General features: G+C 37.4%; 1 protein-coding gene across 8 annotated transcripts in view; it reads right to left on the minus strand.

Moving 5' to 3' along the window:
• L3MBTL3 (L3MBTL histone methyl-lysine binding protein 3) overlaps positions 1-22412 on the minus strand; it is an 80534-nt gene that overhangs the window by 49108 nt on the left and 9014 nt on the right. For all 8 annotated transcript variants that reach the window (XM_057408791.1, XM_057408783.1, XM_057408818.1 and 5 more), the window contains exons 2-7: positions 20867-20978; positions 9207-9318; positions 6829-6988; positions 5688-5826; positions 4323-4407; positions 1732-1823 (exon numbers count right to left, since the gene is read on the minus strand). In XM_057408791.1, the coding sequence (XP_057264774.1) occupies positions 1732-1823; positions 4323-4407; positions 5688-5826; positions 6829-6988; positions 9207-9318; positions 20867-20968 (690 nt within the window). In that variant the 5' untranslated portion in view covers positions 20969-20978. The remainder of the gene's footprint in view (positions 1-1731; positions 1824-4322; positions 4408-5687; positions 5827-6828; positions 6989-9206; positions 9319-20866; positions 20979-22412) is intronic.

The raw sequence follows: 22412 nt of genomic DNA on the forward strand, positions 1-22412 counted from the left end.
AAACCCCAAAAGATTACACAAGGGGAGCTGGGGATTGAAATACCAAAATTCAGGGGTCGATAATTTTTTTACTGAAGCAGAAACAGCTTGTCAGTCACAGCCTAGAAATAACTCTAAGATTTAAGTACCAAGAAATGGCAAGGACTCCTACCCTGACCATTCCTAAATAAGGATATGAAAAAAGCACAATGAAAAATACTGCTTTCTAACTGGAAAAATAGAGAAAAAATAAGAATAATTCTCACAATCCAAATGGAAAACAATGATTCAAAATCAGTGGTGATGTTTGGGTTTCTTGTGTTGTTTTTGTTTGTTTGTTTTTTTTTGGGGGGGGGTGGGTTTCTTCTATTTTGCTTGGTTTTTTTTTAACTTTCCTTTTCCTGTGGCTTGTTTGTGCACCTGTAGAAAATTACTTGGACACTTCTGAGTGTTATTAAGAATTCTCTCTTCACTCCACACTTTAAATACTGCACACTACATAAAACCCTAGAGTTACCCAGGAGCTAACGAATTTAAAACAAAATATGAAATGATATGAACTGAATGAGAAAGGTACACTGTGGAGAAAAATAAAGGAAACAGTACATCATCTTGTAACTCCAGACTTTACTACTACAGTGCCCAGAAAGGCTGGTATATGCCTGTGTGCCATCAAGAGCATTTCATGGAACTTCAGAGAGGCAGAGCAAAGCTCTGTAAATCTGCCTTCCAGATAGAGGCACTACATATCCAGATTCTTTTTCTTGTTAAATTTTCAACCAGTAAATAGCACAGGGGTATATAACTAAGGATGGTAAGCTAAGTGTCCTTCTTGCACTACAAATCTATGGACTCTTTACACTGCTATCTCAGTTCTTTATTTTTGTATGTCAGTAATGTCTAATAGCACCAATTAAAGGTCAGCATCACATGCACATGTAAACTGAAAAGCTAATCTCTGCACAAAAGATTTAACAGTTGAAGCATAAAGCAAACTAAGAAATGGATACAAGAAACAGACTACAAGTTTGAACAGAACTATCAAAAAATAATACGGGATATAATAGCAGAAGTACAGCAGCTGAGACATGTTCACATGTTTTGCCAGGTTTTGCAAGACAGGAGAACAGAATGGAAGCTTTGAGAATTTGCGTACAGAATTCTCTTCCAAGCAAGAGAGGCAGCTCTAGAGAAAGCACTGAAATGACAAATGACAAAGACTACCACAGCAACCAAAGGACAAGCAAGAGATGATGATGTAACATCCAATCAGATGACAGACAAATGGGAACAAGCCAAACCAGTATCTAATGTAATAACGTATGTCAGCAGGAGCTGCAAAAAGACAGGTAATATAATCAAAGCAACAAGCCAAAAGATTACCTTTGTATCCCCTTTCTAAATATGTTTGAAGAGAATGATATGAAATTAAAAAATGACTATGTTATTAGATGCTTAGCTTCAGAGATTAGAAGGAAAGGCTAGAACTTGCAGATTTTGGAAAAGCATCTGCTTTCTGTAGTCTCAGTTGACAGCATTCATCTGCAACTACAGAATTCTCTGAAAAAGCAAAGAAAGGTAACTAATTTCACATGTTCCAACTATCTTGATAATTGCTGATGGATAGCATTATTTTAATCATGTAGGGTTTTCCCAAGGAATTTTAAAATCTCCAAGTTAGTTTTTTTTAATTATTTCCGAGAAATTTCATGATCTTAGGTAGCTGACTGACTTAAACTTTGAATGTCATACCTCTTTAAAAAGCTTAGTAGGTACTGCAATAGCTTTTTCTTCCTCCAGATAGGATGCCCAACACCATGCTTGCCTTCCTTTAGAGGATATAGCTGTAAAGAAGCACACAACAGCAAAGGAATGCTGTAACTGTTACTTCTGAAGAAAAACAAAAAAAAAACCTAAACAACACTTCAAAGTTTATAATATACCTATCTCAAATCTACATTTTATTAAATGCATTCATGGAGTTTCTCAGTACTTATTTCTAGGAAATAAGTATTTCTATGCAAACCAGGAACCTTCGTGTTCCAGGTGCTGCTAAACCTACAGAGCTACTTATTTCTTAGAAATACTTATTTCTTATTAGAAACACTAATTACTTATTTCTTATTAGAAATACTTATTTCTTATTTCTTATTAGAAATATTTATTTCTTAGAAAGAAGTAGCTCTGTAGGTTTAACAGCACCTGGAACACGAAGGTTCCTGGTTTGCATAGAAAGATTTCCGGCAACAGAAATTTGATTAGTAGTAAGAAAAAGGTCTTTCAGGTGACAAGAACAACTTACGAAGCCTTGCCCCCTGTCCTTTTTCCCTTATTGCTCATAAGAAGCATGAAGATATGAAATTTGCCAATGCGCCAAAAGACCAGTTAAACTCACAAAGTAGCTCAATATTTTACTTTTTTTTTTTTCCTGAGAATTTCTTTGCCAGGAAAGCATTTGTAAATGGATGGAACTTGTGACTTTTTTTTTTGGTTTTTTTTTGATCACAGTTGAAATACTTGATTCTTTAGCCCTATTCAGAATGCTTCTAACCTACTCCATCTTTGTAGTTTGATGGTTTTGGGTGGAGAGGCAATGATTTAACAGTAATTCCTCCAAGCCATCAAAACAGTCACCAGTGCTTTCTTCCCCCCATCATGTTATTACCACATGACAACAATCTCCAGTTTCAGGTTTGCTTGTATAGTATGAATACTCACATACACTTGCATGGAAATTGTAATATTGGTTACAGTCTACCTTAATATTGGCTACAGTCACATCAGCGAGTAACAGCTTTTAGGCCTTGAAAATAAGGAACTAAGTACACTAGCAAAAGCCAGGAACTTCAAAACTAGATGGTTTGTGAGACTAGCCATGTATGTATTTACTTTCATACACCTCTGCCTTGCTCTACTGATCTTTACCTAAGATGCTGCCTCTGCACATGCAGCTTAGCATTTCTGACCATAAGCTTATGCTGCCAGGAGGATTCCTCACAGTCAACATTATGATTTTGGATCGATCCTGACCATGGACTACTCAAAAGAGAAATAAGTCCCTTAAGTAACAGTCTGGCTAAGTACTTTTATAATTAAAACATGAACCATAACAATAACAATGTCAAACTCTCCTGAAGAAAGCTGATAATGTAACCAAAAGATAACAAAATTCAAAATGACAGTGATCGCTCAACACTATTAAAGCACATTCATCTTATTTTATCTGTGATTTACCCAGTTTTTATCTACACCATTTAAAAGATGTGTTGCTCAGCACAACACAGTTATGTGCTTGGTTCTGAATATAAATTGGTCTTTTACTCCAAATCTCTTGTGCTGAACTGACATTTTCCCAAATAAAAACAAACAGAAGAAATCTGTACAGATCATTGTCAGTGGACAGCAGTGATTTCCATAGAGCATCAGCTTTGTGCTTGCATCTCACAAGCTTCTTATCACACCTCAGCTCTAGAAACAACTGTAGAAATAATATTCTTATTTCAGGAGTAATTCTATCTCAGGGGGAGATCTTCCATAACTTTTATGTGCATCTTCAATCAGTATTTCATCTGCCTAGTGTGCAGAAGAGTTGTTTGGAGCTCTGTGATGATTAGTGGCCCAGCAACTTCTGGTAATGGCTCCCAGTCTACCATAAGAAACACTTTGCAGGGCAAGATGTAGGTTTGTGCTTGGTGTACCACTGAGGTATAATAGCTACTATTCTCTCATTCTTCCTAAAAGTATCTATCAGCTTGAAAAAACTGCACTCATTTAAAATATGTTTTATTATGCTGCCTGATGCAGTGTATGTCCCTTTGGACTGATTACAGCAATTATTCCTAAACAGTTCCACTAATGTGTCTCCTTCCAGCACATACGGTAGATACAAAATTGATCCCCAAGGAAACAAAAGTAAACTTTCACTTCTACTTTAATACATGTCTTTCAACATCTGGGAATTCAATGGGCCTGATTTCCTTTAATATTGACACTCTTTAGAAGGATGAAAAAAAACCCTAAAATGTGTATCAATTACACTTACACTCACTATATCCTCCTCCACGCTGCCAGAGGTATATAAACTGGTTCTTTGTAAAAGGTAATCAACCTCCAAGTGATGGGCTTTTTCCCTAGAATTCTCTCGGCTCTTGCAATTTTTCAGTCCTTAAAACTTAATTGCTATAAGTAACACTAATGCTCTCTTTTTACAGAACTGAACTGGAAAAAAAATGTATTCAATAGGGAATACAAATTCAGTCAAACAACGCTGGCAATTCACAATAAGAGATGGATACTACCTAAAGAATTGATAGCTGAGATTTTTATTTTGTAATCTAACTTACTTTGCTTCAAAACTGTTATTTCCCCTTTTCTTTTTCTCCTGGCTCTCTGTGAGACTCTCAAGATCCTTCCTTCAGGTTTGTCTTCCTAAATTAAAAAAAGAATATAGTAACATCATTAGTTCAGAAGTCTAGTACAGTAAAAGTGAAGACATCCAAGGTCTATGACTTCATTTAAATGGCTACTGACATAGCTCTCTGCTATTTCGAACCAACCTGCAGGGGCCCAATAAAAACAAAGCAAGCCATCAGTGACAAATCACAGCAAACACAATGAAAATGACAGAGGACTCTCAACTCCCAGCACTCAGCCAGCCAGCCTTGTCTAGACCAGGGACAGATCACAAAGCCTGCAGCAGGCCTTACTGCACCAGAGATAAATAGCAGTATCTTTGGTATGTTCATGCTGCCAAAATAATTTAAAAGAAAACCCCTTACAGCTTTAGTCTGTTCTTTTCAAATGTACAATTGCTTTACTAACTATAAAATGGCACTGATCCTTTTTATTTATTTCACTGCTTGTGTATTAACAGTTTTGTTAACTGCTGAATAGATGAAGAGAGTAAGTACCCATTTAGGAAGGCAGACACATGGAGGCAACAGAAGTATCCCCTGACTTTTGCCTAAGATACTGCTGTACAGACTGCTACAAATTCCCTTCCAACAACCCTACTGTCTTCAGCCTTTTGACAATTTGGCACTTCTAGAGCTCTCCTCTTCTCCCTCAAAACTGTGCTCCTCCCAGCAGTATCAGAGCTACTGGGAGGAAAACAAATATTGCAGGAAAACAAACATTATGGGAAGATACTGTGATAAGTTAATTCTAAAATGAAGAATAAATCCAAAAGGAAAAAACCAAAAGGTACCCCAGAAGACATTATACTAACATAAACCAGAATCAAATCTTTACCCACAATTTTCTAAGGCAAATTTCACTGAGAAAACCAAAACTATTCTCTTCTTAACTGCAATGTAGCTTTCTTTGTAAATAAATTATTGGTCTGTAATCATTTATTTATATGCAGAGTGACAAAGTGACAGGTGTTGGCAAATACGTACTCCTATTTTTCTATGCTGAACATATAACAAGTCTTAGGTTAGTATCATTTTTCCTTTAAATTCTTTTTGTTGTTTTCTTAAGAAAGGAAGGAAAAGAGTTCAAAACCAGCTCTTATCAGTTCATTGTCAATAATTACAATTTACAGATGAGGCATAACTAAATTGGTAAGTGAATCAACTAGTTATTGTGGTGCTGACAGAGTGATGCCCTCACTTCTCTTTGTAGACTGATGACATTACTGACATTGCAATATAAGGCAAAACTCCCATTGAAATACTTGCAGGAATGGGTTTATGACGCATACTAACAGTTTCATCAGGATTCTCTTTCTTCTCCCCATTATCCCTGGACTCTTCTCTGAGAGGCAACTTTGCTTTTCTTTTCCGAATGCCTTTGGAATCATCTTCCCCATTGCATTCCACACTGCGCTTTTCCTCCTTTGGTTCTCTATTACAAGAGTAACACAGTGACACAAAGCCAATATTATTTCACTTCTCATATTCATAAAACAAGTAAACAGCGAGTAAATGTGAAGGTCAAGTTGGTTCCAGAGTATTATACCAAATATATTTTTAGAAATGCTACCAGAAATTACATCTGTCAGATGAACTAATCTGAAAGACACATAATAGCAACTGGAAAAAGAAAGCTGTCAGGTTACACCGAACAAGTTCTGCATGTTTTAAACAGTGTGTCTTTTCCCATGTACCATAAAGTCTCAAGGAGAAGCAAACTGTGAAATGCTCAGGACTGCAGGGCAGCTTACAGACAGAAAAGCAAAGGTAATTGTTAAGACTGACAAATCCAATTGGAGAAATTTGGTATATGATGTACAAATTGCTAAACATGCAATCAGAACAGAAAACTTTTAAGCAATCAGTTTATTTTGAACACTTCAAAGCAATTTAGCAATTAGCTAAAAATGAAGGAAAATGCACAAAACAAATCATAGATGTTAAAAACTGCCATAATACAGTAATATATAATACAAAATGGACACACTAAGACAAGCCTTCTTTTATGACGAGATTAACAAGCTAAAAGGAATTGAGAAACTACAGTATGTCCATGTTTTCACTCACTGTCATCTATAACATAGCTCTTGCACTTAATTATAATTAAGTTACCACACCAACCATCTCATTACTGATTATCTTAATTCTCATGATTATGAAACAGGGTAGGAGTCTGACACTGATTCATGCATCCCATAGACTGTTTTACCGCTTACATCTGACAGTAGAACACAGCACACTGAGCAAAAAACACTGCCTTCAACATCACTGTTTGACAAAACCAAATACTGTTAAAGCATTTACATAAAAAACAGTGGAAGAACATTAGAAACCAAAGGAAATTCACCAAAATGTGCCTGCTTAATATCTCCCTTTGATTTCATGCTGCATTTATGTCAAATTCTTTGTTTCTATGCATTATAAAAGCACCTACTTGTTTTTTACTTGCTGGGCACATTTCTGGCTGCAAAACTTTCCTTCGGAAACAAATTCTTCTATGGTACCATAGTGGTAACAGTTTTCACAGAAAACAAGTCCATCCATTTTTGCAGTTTCCTTCAACCTTGCGGGGAACCCTGTCTTTTCTGAAAAGGCTGTACAACGAAAAAAAATAACTTCACTTAGGTAGAGGTGACACACTTCCAACCATTCTCAGCAGGTCTTGCCAAGCAAACAGGAAAACAGAAGTCACACCACTCCTAACGAATTAAGAACTGAGAGTTAGTGTCTGTATGAGATCCATATTCCTGACAAGCAAACTGGGTTTTCATATTGCAACACAAGAGAGAGGAATCCACCAATTTCATGCTTCTGCAATCAGTGAAACATTGACACTGCTTGATGTGACTGCTTGTGGAAGGAGTGAATTTTGTGACAGGCACTGCAGTGACTGTCCAGCCATCACTGCATGGAACCCATCATCTCACCCCCTGCTGACACACCTCATTTTTGACCTGTATAAAAGGTCATTTGGGAAGAAGATTTGGAGGGGAATTATCTTTCAATATGTGAACTTATTTCTGGAAGTAAATCACTGACTAAATCTACAGTCCCTCAGAGCAGTAGCTATTGCTCAACCTGCCTGACACCCACAAGAATTAAAAAAAATCACTGATTTGTAACAATATTTTTTTCAAATACAAAGTTACTCATCCTAAACTACAATTTCTCCACAAGAGGTGTGTAGACTGAGAATGCAGTTTCTTTCACTCAAAGGCAAGTATGAAGCGCTGTAAAATTCTCCAGCTTCCCTATCAGGTCATTGACTTTGCATTCCCCCAAAAGGCAAATTTCAAGTCATAAGTCTTTAATTTGCTTGAGCATCTCAAATGAACTCATCTGTGTAGACTATCTCCACTAGAAGAATGTATCATTTATTGCTTTATTTTCACTCCAGCATCATTAGCGGTTCAAAACAACTATTTCCTCACAATGGAAAATTTCAGCAATATTTTTACTTTTGGAGAGCATTAAATTCATCAAGAACAGTGTAAGGCAGGAGCAGGATGCTTACTTGGTGTATTTATGTGTCCATAAACATACTTTAATTCAGTATTAGCATTATTTGTTTGGGGTTTTTTAGGATTCCCAGACCAGAAGTGATAATAGTTGTGCACTTTACTGCAGTTAACTGTGACCTCTCAATCTAAGGAGAGAACCTGTTTTGTCCTGTTATCACACTGCTGCTACTCTCATCACAGATTTGAATCTTGAATAACTGTCACTGCCTTGGAGACAGACCTACAGAACAGAGTAGCTGTGGTCTGCAGCTGAAGACCTCACAGCTGAGGTCCAAACTACTTTCTCACTGGTGTAAATGTTTTGCCTATTCACAAAAGACAAGACTTAATGGTGGGAAAGTAGCAAAGGAAAACTATCACTGACTTTGCTTATCATGTTTATACTGATAATTATTAAATCAAAATTTTAAAGTCTGCTTTTCAAAGACCTTACAGAATGTGTATTTTAAAAGCAAATTGGTAAAATACAGTACCAACAAGGAAATAAACTAGGTAGTTGTAAGTAATCACAAAACCAGTTGTTATATTCTCTTTCTTACTACTTTTTCATTGCTGGAATCAGAGTATCAAGATTTTCAGAAGTTATGACCATGTAAAATCAGCTATCTTTGAATAAAAGAGGTGTTTCCTTAAATCAGAATTTTAAATCCAGGAAATACCTTATTTGGCAGACAGATACTACAACTATTAAAATTTTATTATTCAAGCTAAACATAAATGGTTACTACACACTAATTTTAATACTGTAAAAAAGCATAGTCAGCAGGAGCAAGGCAAGAGTGCAAACATACATTGACATCAGTGGTAGCAGCTGAGCAGCAGCCAGCATCATGTGAAGGAAGTTTACAGTGCACAGTATTTCAGTCACAAATAAACTGTAGGCAGTTAGTAAAGTCTGTGGGCAGACTGGTGAACTGGTTCAACAAAAATAACTTCTGAAAAATTCTCAGTAATTTAAAAGTAAGAAATTGACTATTTTGCAAATCTGAGAGAGGGGAAAAAACAATTCTAAACTTAGAAAAAGTTACTGTTAGAAAAAAATGTGACAGCAATTGAACTTCAGATGTTTAACAGTGGAATTACTTCCTTTAAACTTAAAATATACTTCTTTTCATACTTATTACCACCCCAAGAAACAAGCAAAATCAGAGATACCCTTTGCATTAGAGCAAATAAGGTTGGGCTTGTCCATTTGTTTGTTGGGTTTTTTTTTGCAGGGCAACCTTTCAAGAAAAACTGATATATTAAAATATAGTCTGGCACAGAAAATGTGTATCACCTCTTAACTGACCTTCTTGAGCAGTTGGAACCATCCAGGTAGTGGTAGCAGTTGCCTTTTTAACACTTTCCATCTCAGTTTCATCTGTAATCACTTCCAGGGCCCCAAATTCATTCACTCTAAACTGTAAGAAAAAACAAATGCCATAGAAAATAGTAAAAATTTACTAATACACTCTTTTGGCATCTTCTTCTATTCACCCAGATAATTTTTACAGAGTGTCCTCACCATATTACCTAATTTCTATGTGTATCTGCTTATCCCCAAGGAATTGGAAACAAGCCTTTCTTGTTTCTATCAAGCAAAATGCAAAATCATTTTGTTATCTAAAAATATTAATCTGCAATAAATAATGCTATAAATTGCCCCCACATGCATACACAATAATCCAAAAATCAGTAACAGAATTTCATGGGAAAATCTCCTAACTGTATGCTTTGCATTGCCAGCAAAACAACACACTCCACTGAGTACTTTTGTCGACGAAAAGGGAACTGAATGTCAAATACAAATGCTTCACAGAGTACAGAAATTTCATCATCATCTGAAAAGACAGTACTTCTCTGCTGTAAAGTGCGCGTAAATAAACATCTCAAGGCAGTTTATGAGCTGTTTAATTACATGCTGAACGTGGTATTACTGTCAGCCAGAAGCAAGGCTCAACAATACCCCACATGCTGCGCTGCTTACACAGGAGCACCAGGAGTTATAGCCATTCTGCTGCCAGCAGAAAACCATATTCCAAATGCTGTAATGATTACAGCACTACCAGATGAAAATAAACATCAGCTTTCCAGTCACTATGTTGTTTACAGGCCCAGCTGGTTACACATGTTGAACTCAAGGCAGCATTCTGCCCGATTGCCTGCTCTAAACATTGAAGGGGTTTGCCACAGAGGACAGGTCTCTAGAAGTGTGATGCTATCACTCTTCTCAAAGCTCCACAGCACCCATCTGTGAGAATATTCCTTAGGGGCAATAGTATGAAGCCCATTTCTATTTCTCTGGTCAGGCAACTTCACCTGGGGAAAATGAAAAGGGGAACAATTGCCTGGCATTATGCTGATCTTCTCTGTGCCTCTAGAGGCTGCAGGATGAATTGGACCCTGTTAACGTATAGTACTGAAAATAAGGCATTCTGACTGAAAGCAAAACTAAGCCCCATGTGTATATACCACAATAGCGTGCTTTCGTTAATACAGTCCTTCCAACTTCAGCATTTGCAAAGAACTGCTGGCTCCTAAGGAATGTGAACTGAGCTAAGGGAAGTGAGAGGAAGAAGAGGAGGACCTCACACAGTCATAAGACTTCTGCAGCCAAGATTTTTACTTCTGATGACAATGCTCAGAACAGGTATGCAAGTGTGGGTAAACTGTTGATACACCCATCTGGACTGAAAGTCCAGTTTAGCCTTGAACTGAAGGCAGCAACACCGTATGTTCATACTCCAGTTTGTGGAGAGACAATCATGCTGTTCCACCCAAAGAACAGCAGTTACCATTCAGAAGAGGATCTTTTTGTGTCTTACAGTTGACTTTCGTACCCAGCATAGTTCCTACTTTGGTTATGCTCATATTTGCTATTTGTTTACACTCATTTTTGTTATCGGTGCTTTGCTGCCTCTGGAATAAGTGGATGTCAGAAGGAAAACCTTCGTTGTTTCCAAAGGCTCTAACTCTGCAAGAGCTGGATAAGCAAATGGGCTGTGAGCACAGACTAAAACATGGCACTGCAGCCTACCAACTGACAGGACACAGGGAGATTACTAACTGGCTTCTGGAAACACTTGCCTGCACCTTCATACATAATCAGCCAGAACATGTGTGCACCAAAGGTATTTCTAAGCAGTCCAATTAATACCTATGATATTTCTGTATGATCTGATCGATGTTCAGCCCTGACACTAGACATATGTTCCTCCTTCACTGTGGTCCCCTGTGGTATGCAAGGATGTCACTCTGGCTACTGCAGTGACCTACCGGCCCTTCTCGCTTCAGATGACTGACTGACAGGCGTCAAACCTGATGAAAGGCTCATGACTGCAGGGAAGCCTGCTCCCAGCTACCCTTTCACTGGAGTGTGTTCATGGCAGCAAGAGCCAAACCATTAAGGAAGCAGCTCTTTAACAGCTGGGCTACCACACCAAGATGGGTGCAGCAATGGAGAATAACCAGTCAGCACTGCCTTAGCAAGCAGGAGAACATAACCACGCGGCAGCATGCTGCCTCATCTGACCTCTGTATCTCCTGCTTTTGCCCACAGCCTCAGTGTCAGAGGCCTCCAGCTCCTGTTTGGACACAGACTCGAAGGAGATATGCCTGCTTTCCTTCATTGCTTCCCTAATTAAAGCTTTAGCATTACTGTGCATGCTGAGCTCTCCATAGCTGAACAGAAAAATGCCTCAGACCTGGGGAATGGGACTCTGGCTTTAGCTGGTGAGGAAAAGCAATGAAAACCTTGTGACAGAGGTTAATTGCTTAAAACCAGGACAAATAGAGGTACAGAGCAGCATGCTGCACAAAGCTATCACATGGTAAGAGCTGCCAGAGCAATGTGCCAGCTAGTGTCTACTGTTGGAAATGTGACAAAAGGGAGCTACAGTAACGGTAGTTTATGTTTCTATGAAAAAAATTAGCGCTTTTGTAAGCCTCTTCTATTTAGAAAGTAAGGAAAAAAAAACCCCAAAATGTTTCTTCTATTTTTGGCGACCCAAGCCAAAACATATTAACAGCAGTGCTCCCATATATTTCCTTAGGTGTCTTGACAGTCTGGAAGTTTGCAGCAGGTGATACAGAGGAAAGAAAATAGTGACATTGAGCTTACTTCTGAGGATGGATCCATAGCTTTCTGAGAAGTAAAAATTTGGGTTTAAATCACAGAACTCCTTAAGTAAAAGTGTAAATTTGCACTGGATAAAGGGATTTTCTTTAAATCTGTCTTCATTAAGGCAAACAGTAAAATTTCCTTTGATGGAAACAAACTCAGGCCATTATCAAATACTTTTAAAATGATCTCACAAAAAAACCCTGATTTTTGTCACTTCAGTGTTTAAAAGACAGTAAATTATAAAGCTTATGGGGTATGAATTTAATCCACTTGACTTTTGTCAAATACTTGTTTGCAAATTTTAAGTAACCTCTTAAGAAGATAATTTTCTATGCCACCCAATTAAGCCAATGGTCTTTTAACACAAATATATCATAAACTGAGCTGGCAGGATGAATCCAACTGTGAGTTAAGTATACAACACAAACTTACTTAGCTGCCTTGTTTAAAAGTTTCCACAAGGACCAAAAGGGAATTAAACAGTAGTTTCCACCTAAACATCATTAGAGAGTCTTTCCACTCAAGAGCTGAGATACATTTTCACATTCTGAGGAAATGATGCCCTGATATACCAGGATTTCAGCTTATATGACAGTTAATTTCATCCCCAAGAACATTTTAATATTCATAGAACAAATATAGAACACACTGAGGGAAATGAAGGCTTAAATAAATAATAATCAAACATTATACTTTCTGAACAATTTCTTTCTACCCACATGGTAAGTTCTTCTACAGGGATCAAAATTGCTATGAATACAACCTTAGAAAAAACAATTAAAATCGTGTTAAAATTTACACAGGATAGGAACAAGTATCATAAGTCACTGAGATTAAGCCTTTGTTTACTGCAGGCAATAGTTCCACATAAAGTATTGCATAAATGTTTCAGTTGCAATGGAGGAACAGCCAGTTTTCTGTTACCAGTGCCTCTACTGAGTGTCCATTCCTGAATTTCTTTCTCAGAAAACCTTCTTCTAACTTTTTACATAGCTCTAGTACCCCAGCACTTACTATGGGTATATATTTGAAGCAAGGAATTATTACCCTGAAACTTAATTTTATTAGGCTGAGCACAAGCTCCTTCTGCTCTTCTTGTGGACTTCTGCCGTCCCTTTTCCTGTGGCTTTAGAACCTTTCCATTTCTAATGGAAATTCTTTGCCTCACCATGCAGGCTGGAAGGCACTCCATAGTTTTATGTAGAGGGAATTATATGTTAAAAGGGCTTTCAGTTCTCTTTCTCCACATTTCCAAAAATACGCTGTGCATTTGTCACTACGTGGGATAAAAATATATTTGCAAATAATGTGAAATGTCTATCATATTGCAGATTAATTCTTAGAAACTCAAACCTGTTGGGAAGAAATACATACAATCTAGTTTCAAATTGAGTCTCCGCTGCTGCATATCTCTGTTTGCTGTTACTTGTGCCCTTTTAACAGTATATAAGGCCTCATCAGTACCCACAGAGATCAAATCAGAATAAAGGCTGCTACTGTTTCATACAAGATGAAAATGCATTTTGGGAGAACAGGCAGTAAGGAAAAGGAATAAAAAAGAAGAACAATCAAAGTGCAAAGGACAAAAAGGAAGAGAAAAACCAACGCATCTTAATGCATTGCTTTAAAATAAATTAGATAAAACAGCCAACAGTACCATCTACTGGGCAAGTTAAGGACAAAGAGTGCATTGCAATGAAGACAATTGTTGCTGCATTCTGACAGTAACATTTAAGAACAAAACTCATCTTGACCCCCGCAACAGTTTGAGTGTGGACTAGCTCAGAAGGGCCCTGCAAAATTTGTATTACCCAAAACAAAAGTAAATTGAGTAAACACTTTTATGTCCACGAAGTAACTACACTTAAAGAAGCAGAGTTATATAACAGTCTGCCAAGAGGACCGATAACTAGGACTCCACAGTGATACAAGCCAAAGAACTACACTCAGATCTCTGGTTAGCAAGCAGTTACCATCACTCTTGATTTTAATCACCATACAGTGATTTCAGTAGGACTGCTCAGATAAATCAGAGCCTTTCAGGCACTTTACAGCTCCTCCTCTCTTTAAAGCAGAGGAATTGCCTATAGACATTGTATTGTCCAACCACATTCTGCTATAAGCCAAACTATTTTTTTTTTACATATTACTTAAGTTGAATAACTTAGTAAATGCCAGAACTTGTCCATTCAACCATTCTCATCTTCTGTGTATGTGTGATAAAGTCTTCAAAGGCTTCATTTACATGATCACATACTATTTTTTTCCAGAGAACCCCTGCCTCAGGCAGGGGCTGGATAGCATTGAGAAAATGAAGCAGCTGTTGGGTATTTCTGTGTTCTTTCTTCAAGCAGTAAGGCTAGTCTTTTTTACTCTACACAGTTTGAAAGTAGAATGACGATTTATTTTCTTTAAAAAAAAAACAAAACAAAACACTGAAATAACAAAGAGCATGTATCTAAAAAAGGATTTAGGAACTCTAGCAATTACTGTTACAATGCAGTGCAAAGTAATTCCTGGAACAAAATTTGTTCTCAGCCACTTACGAAAAAAAAAAGAAAAGTATCTCTTCCTAGCTCTTCACCCTTCTCAGTACTCTGCTCCCAGCTTATTTCAAAGCACGCAGCAAGCATGTGACCACTCATGCCTACCTGGTCACAAAATTTTGACTTTTTCAGGTATAAAGAAGGTTAGGGGGATGTGTCCCTGCACCTGACTATTCCTCTTCGCTAATGATGAGAAGGTATCCTGCAGCACACTCCTGCTCTGTAAGTATGGCTAAAAACAAACAACTTTAAGTAGGATCCCCGGCTATTTAGAGCTCCTTAAATCATAACTGGCAGAGATTAAAATCCACATCATGACCAAGGGGCAGGGCCAAACCTCCTCTCACTGGGTTGATGCTGAAAGAAACAATCTTTGATTAGTTTTAAGATGCTTCAGTTACACTGCAATAGGCTAATCCTGAAGTAACTGAGTAGAGAGAACAATTTGCATCCAAAAGAAAAGATTTCTTCCTATCTGGGCAGGCATAAGCAGGCAAGGATTATAATCATATTACAACCTTAAAAACAAACAAACAAACAAACAAACATTGTCTCATCACTTTTGAACTGAAAGCATAGGTACCATCAGGAAATATACACCGTTAGCAAGAGACTGATGTTTCCCTAGCAAATCGCTGATAGCTCAGCTGTCTTTGCAGTAATACTTGTCTACTTAGACACTCCTCAGGCTCCTTCAATCTCCGCCCTCCACCCCGAATGCTCAAGAATTATCTTAGTACTAGAGGGCTTCTCAATGATTTCTGTCCATTGCAAACTCAGTCTGCCTTATTATCTCCACTTGAGTGGGAAATTGCAGCGAAACAGACTTTCTTAAGGTGACATATATATCAGCGACAGAGCCAGAAGTCAAGGCCTGCCAAGATGACACTTACGGATCCAGAAATTGACCTACAAAGCAACCCTCTCTGAGTTAATTTGGGCAGAATATTTCAAAATACCAAACACTAATACCTCATGGGGAACCCAAGCAAGTTACAAATAAAAAATGAATGGCTACCTGCCAAAGTTTTGGTTTCAGAAAGTTGTTCAGCCCACACAGGAAAGCTGTAATAGAAGCAAGTGCAGCACTAAGCTTTCCTGTATGGGATTTACCTGCATTAATCATAAAATTATTCCTTTTCCTTCCTGAAATCCTCTGCCTAGTTATTTACACATCTAAAAGCATCCACAGCAAACGACACAGTACGTTTTGAAGTAAAATAGCAAGTGATCCCTTAACTGAAGACTCTACCATGACTACACATGAGGAAGCCCAACTAAAGATCCAAAGGTAAATCTAATTCTGGCATTTCTGGCTTTGAAGTTTTAGCAATTTTAATAGTGAAACTTCCTTTCTTTTATTTTTTAAAATAAGGCAAAATCATTTTATGACAGTACAAAGTTTTATCCAGAAACCTATGGCAATGAAATACCTTTGCACTAAAAAAGCACTATGCTTAGTTACTGCTTGAGAAACTACCGATATTTCTGACATATAATCCTGTGAGAAAAAAAAGTGTTTTCAAGATGTTAATTATCTCAAGCAAGCTTGAATGCAATTTCAGAATGGGCAGGTGGAAGAATGTATCTTACGCCCTTGAGTCGTTGCACGTATGCATCCAGAAACACTCTGAATCACCATTACCTTCTTTACAATGCAGCTGGAAATACCAAACACCAGCGATCATTATTCCACCATTCATGGTCCACTATCATAGTTAGTTTCCTATGGTATCAGCTGCCCAGCCTTATTTATTTCTTTAATTTGTTCATCATATTTTCTTTTTTCTTTTTTTTTTTTCTTCCCCTTCAAGCACAATTTGCAATCTGGAAATAATGACCAAAATTCTGTCCATGCAGTATATAATAGCTCACTTTCCAAACACAAGCACTAGAAAACTCATTACGAAGTATTTCATAAACTTCTGTCACTGCAGTAGGAAGTGACTGTAAATTATTACAGCTTTTCCAATTTAATGAGTACATTTAAATCTTGAAGTGATGGTGTTACTGTGTGCACTCAGCACAGAGATTTAAAAAAAAAAAAAAAAGAAAGAGAAAAGAGAAGTGTATTTCACATTTACATTCACACCATGCAGAGTAACTGGTAAGCACTGATGTTTTTCAGATGAGCATACATTACTTAGCCTGCCACATGAAGGCATTCTGTAATTTGTAAACTATTTTAAACTCTACTGGAATTCAAGTTTTCTGTTTATTTAAACATCTTCGAAGAACTAATATACAATCCCAAAATTTTTGTTCTCAGTCTTTGGTGCATCACCCTGTACAATTTTTAATTCTTCCTGTCCCTCCTGTAATTAGAAATTCTAGTGTTTTCCACAACCTGTCACACAGCATGCTCACAGCAGCATTCAAAAAGTATTAACTATTTTATGACTATTTGTGCTAAAGAGTTTCAACAAAATCTGTGCGAGAATGTATTTCTACAGCCTTCCCCAACAACAGATGACAAAAATCTAACCATTAACACTGCCTAAATTAACAGGAAAAGAACATTTCCAGCATTTTATCAATGTGGAAACAGATGTAGGCACAAGAGAATATAGAATGGCTGAGAATGGAGGTTTGGTATCTGACTTGATTCCCTTGCTTTGATGAGACTGGGAAGCGAGTGCCCCCTGGTGCAGAAACGTCTGGTAGGCATGAAACCGCCCATCGGACTTTGTAACAAAAAGTAACTCATTTTCTTGTTTCTGATTTAGTTGTTCTTCTGTATCATAAGAAAAGCTAAATTTAAGCAATAAGAAAACACTGAGAAAAGTTATTTATGTTTCAAGCATTTTACTTGCTTTAAAATAGTTTTTCATTCACAGATGAAATAATATTCAAAAAAATGAAGTGGTTCTTAAAAAGAATGGTTGCTCAGATAGACCTCCCTGTAACCTGACAAGGCTGGATAGTGATACAGCACACAAGAAAGACATTTCCTTAAAAGTGCATTATGTAAAAAGAAGCACGAAGCTACATCATGCAAGCAGTAAAGACAACCAAACGCCATATGACTTACATGACTAAAGATAAAAAGTTCAAGTAGGTAAATCCCAAAATGTCAATATTAAAAAGTAGCATTTCAAATTATTGGCGTACGTTTAACTTAAAGCATGCTCACAAAATGCAGTTTAAAAGACAGTTTTCCCCAACATTCTGTGAAGAGACTAAATATGAGAATGTAAGCAAAACATTGTCTGCAATGAATAGTTCAGCTATTGCTTATTATTATAAAAAAAAAAAACAAGCACTCTAATCTATCACCAAGCTGTAATCTTTGGATTTGTGCATCTTGGTAGTAGTGTTTTCACTGGATTTTTCAATTGCATTTCAATGTAAATACATGGCAATGGTTTAATATCTTTACTGGAATAAGTCTGTTATAATTTTTGAAAGGCACATGCAAGCTTACAAGAACTAACTGCTATATAAGGCCATTTTCTTTAGGTTCAGGACACAGTATTAAAATACTCTTGTTATCAGGACAGTTCAGGTAAATCATCTGCACTAACTCTTCTGAGAATTCCACAAAGAGCAGAAAATATCTTCCACGATCACATTCACAGTTTCAAGAGATTAGTCACCCTTTCAACCATCAGTATTTCGGAGCAGCCCTGAAAAATGAGTTGTTACAATTATCTCAAAAGCTTAAAAATCCTTACTATTCTAACAGCTCAAATTATTTTGCTATCTATATAAATGCCTAGTCTTTCACCGAGTCTTGGTGCTCCCTGGTCCAGTGATATCTTCAGGCTAATTCTCCATTGTTAGAAAATATTTTTCCTTCAGTCAGTGTAGGAATGACTCAATTTCAATTTCATCCAATAAGCCCTTGCTTTAGAAGACCAGAATGAGCTGTCTGGCCAATTCTCTGTATCTTTCATCATTCTGGATAGATTACCATTGCACCTCTGACTGTGTCTTCCCTAATGGCTGGATCAAACAATCTCTGTCCAAACATACATTTTATTTCCAAATAAAAATGAAAAACCGAAAAACACCACAAACACCTCCCCAGCCTCCAAAAAACCCAACAAAACAAACAACAGAAGAGCAATCTTAAAATTAATCTCATGCTTTTCCTTGAACAGGACATTAGTAAGAACCTTCTTACACAATTTCTTGACGTTACCCTAAGCTACATCTCCTGGTCTCTTCCCTCACTTTGTATGGAAGCTTTCCCATTCCCAACCTAACTAATGACCTAAACTTTGCTTTGGTTTTGTTTCTTTTGACACAGAGTAACCAGAGCTGAATAAAGCAGGCACCAGTGATTTATATGTGATTGTTGTATCTTCCCACATTGTTCTGCTTTGTAATCCTTTCAATATTTGCCCTTCACACAGCGTTGCTTATTAAAACAAAGAAATTTTAAAAAGCTGGACTTTCAAAAAAAAAAAAAAGGCCAGAATTGGTCAGGGATGTGGAGGCTGGTAATAGCCTTGGCAGCAGTGACCAGGAGATGGTGAAGTCTGAAATCCTGAGAGAAGTGAACAAAATGAATACTGAAGCAGCACTGGACCTCAGGAGAGGCATATTTTGGCTTTTTCAGAGATCTGCTTGGCAGGATCATACTGAAGACTGCTTTAAAGGGTAAAGAGGCCCAGGAAATCTGGATATCTCTCCAGGGAGTTCAAACCAGCAGAATGATGCATGCCAATGTGCACAAATTTAAGTGAAGACGAGTTAAGCTAATATAGATGAAGGCCAACAGGAATTAACTAGGGACTCCTGACTTAGTTCAAATAGAAAAGGAAGCAAGCAGCTGGTGAAATGGGAAATGTTATGCAGAGCAGGTATATAGTGATATTGCTGCAGTGTACAATGATGAAATTAGGAAACCCAAAGCTCAGCTGGAGAAGAAACTGGCAAGGGCAACAACAAAGGCCTCTGTATGTGTACAGGCAGCAAAGCAAATCACCAAATTGGAGGGAGTTGCTGAAGGGCAGGTTTGTGATTCAGAAAGCCTTCGACACACTGAAGAAATGCACTTCAAGATCTCATGAAGGCCTGCAAATGCACACGCAAGGTCCTGCACCTGGGATAGCACAGCTCTAGTACAGTGCACTAGTATAGCCTGCGGGGCAACTATCTGAAAACAGCTTTGCAGAAGACAACCTAAGTGTTGAACATGAATCAGCAATGTGCCCTGGCAGCAAAGGTGGCCACAAGCACCAAAGGCTACTAGCAAGAGGGTAGCCAGCAGGTCAAGGGAACTGATAATTCCCCTCTGTTTAACATTGATGGGACCATACCACTGTGTCCAGTATATGAGAGACACTGACATACTGGAGCAAGTCCAGCAGATGTCCACCAAAACAAGCAGGGGCTACAACAGATAACATGCAAGGAGAAGCTAAGTGAACTTGTTTGCTTGGTCCTAAGAACAGGAGAGATTTTACTGCTGTCTTCCAGTAGTTAATGGGAGGATCGAGAAAGGATGGAGCCAGGTTCTTCTCAGATGAGCACAGGAAATAGAATTCACAGAATTCAGAATTCACAGAGAATTCAAATAAAGTATATAAAAAAAAAAATAAAAATCACTATGAGGGTAGTCAAATGCTGGAACAGGTTGCCCAGACAGACTATGGTATCCCCAACGCTGCAGATAACCAAATCTGTACTGGACAAGGCCCTGAGGTCCTTATGGTGTCCTGAGGTCCTTTCCAAAGAAAATTATTCTGACAACACAGTAAATAGTATCAGATAAATAAAAAATATTTTGAAAACAAAGCTGTTATTTCTTAAAAAAATAAAACCAGAGTGAAAAATGTAACTGAAAGTACTATTCCAATGTAATTCAAATTTCTAAACTATATCAAAATCAGAAGCATTCACTTTATTCATTTTTCTAGGCACCCACATGACAAAAGCACAGGAAAAAAAAACAAACTATTTTTAGAAATGAAAAGAACTAAGAATATGAGATGTTGAGAGTCAATAACAGTATAAAGATTCTTAGTGATATGGTAATACAATGCTCTAAGTGGACTGAATTTTCACACTTTTGAGATTTCTTCTGGATTTTGTGCACTTGATTACTTCTGTCTATATAGTGAGGCAGCGCTAATTTATGCCTTCCTACGGGGATGACGGCTGTCTGTGCCAGCACCAGAAACTGAATCAAGAAACTCCAGAGCTAAAAGCTAACAGGCTACAGGCTCTTAACTCGAACTGCAGATCCATATTTTATTCATAACACCAGGTACCTACACACCAGCTTGTGAAATACATTCTTTCAGCATTCAACATTTTTATTTCACTTACTAAAAAAATTACGTATCTTACCTTTAGGTCACTTCCTGGCAAAGTACCTATGCCATCCTTCCAGTCCATAGCACTAAATACATCAAACTCTTGACCATTTCCACTAGAGGCAGATTCGTTCATGATGCATGTACTAAAAGAAAAAAAAAAAAATTAAAAAAATGAAGATTTTTATCTGAAAATGCTGTAAGTGTCTTAATTCTTGTAACACCGGACATTCTTCAAACGCACTTCATAGTCTGGTATCAAATGTTTCTGTCAGCATGTTGGCAATGTGAACAACTGATGACAGTGGTGATAATACACATTAATGCAATAAAAGGAGAAATCTTTGAAAACCTTAAAAAATAATACCTGTTTAACACACTGGGAGGCTATTAGTGAGGCTATATTGAAAAGAAATGAGAACTTTCAAACTGCAGCTAAATTGACAACTAAACATACCTCAAGTAAACCTAAAAAACCCATTTGTTCCTGGGAAAGCAAGACCCAAGTGCATGCCTAAAATAAATATATTAAGCACTGACTAATAGACCTGCATTCCCTTATTATTTGGTAACATGCTGCTGTGAATGCTTCACCCAAGTTCAATCTGAAATTTCAAAATTAATTTGAGATTGTCTTTCATTTTCACCATCTGACTCAGGAGACTCAAACATTCCTTGTACATACAGTTTCACTAGATCTTGATTTGCATTTATAAGATTTATTTACATGGAGAGAAGCACATATACACCAGAGAAAACTACTACTTTGCAAGAGTTTATTTTACTAGATCCCTCTGTTTCAGACCAGTGAAAGGAGAGAATATTTATCTTCAGAAATACTGGATTTGAACATCCTTTTCTGTAGGCAGAGTTTAAACCAAAAAATTTGTACAAACAGAAGTATATAACACTTGCCACTGACCCCTGGCATTGGCCCACCACTTGACAGCATCAGCTGCACTGGATTGTAAATGTTTCTAGCAGCCAGTTTTGACTACCATCAACTTCTTCCTTTCCACTTCCTACAAACCCAGCAATCTTTGACTCCGTGGCCTAGCACCTAATTTACTGTCTGTTCAATGTGAAATCTGACTCATTCATTTTCCTCCTGAAGAACTTCTGTGCTACACCTAGAAGCCGAAATAATCTGCAGAAAATTAGCTCCATCTTTGGTTTGTGAACTATTAGCAAAAACTCACCCCTCCATAAATTTACACTTTCTGAACCTTTTCACAAATGCTTTCTAAGCCTCATACTCTGTCTGTAGACTGCAAACTTTTGCTGCAAGTATTGGTATTTGAAATTCAAATAGGTAGAGAGCTTCCTCAGTGCTTGACCTTGTTTTCTAAAATCTAATTTCTAACTTAGGTCCCAGTCCCAAAATCTGTAAATATCTATTAATATGCCCTGGAAATCTGGAATTTCCAAAAAAAAAAAAAAAAAAAAAAGACTTAGTGATATTTGTTCACTCACAGATAACAGAAAAAGATGCAAACTAAGCAGAAGTAAACTCAGGTCATCTAGAAGCCTTCTACTGAAAGTCTGAGGGGAAAAATGCTTAGCTAGTTAACCCCGTTGCA

This window comes from Pezoporus wallicus, unplaced genomic scaffold, assembly GCF_028554395.1.
Source record: "Pezoporus wallicus isolate ANWC-B61680 ecotype Strahan unplaced genomic scaffold, APGP_CSIRO_Pwel_v1 contig_3817, whole genome shotgun sequence".
Taxonomy (NCBI): Eukaryota; Metazoa; Chordata; class Aves; order Psittaciformes; family Psittacidae; genus Pezoporus; species Pezoporus wallicus.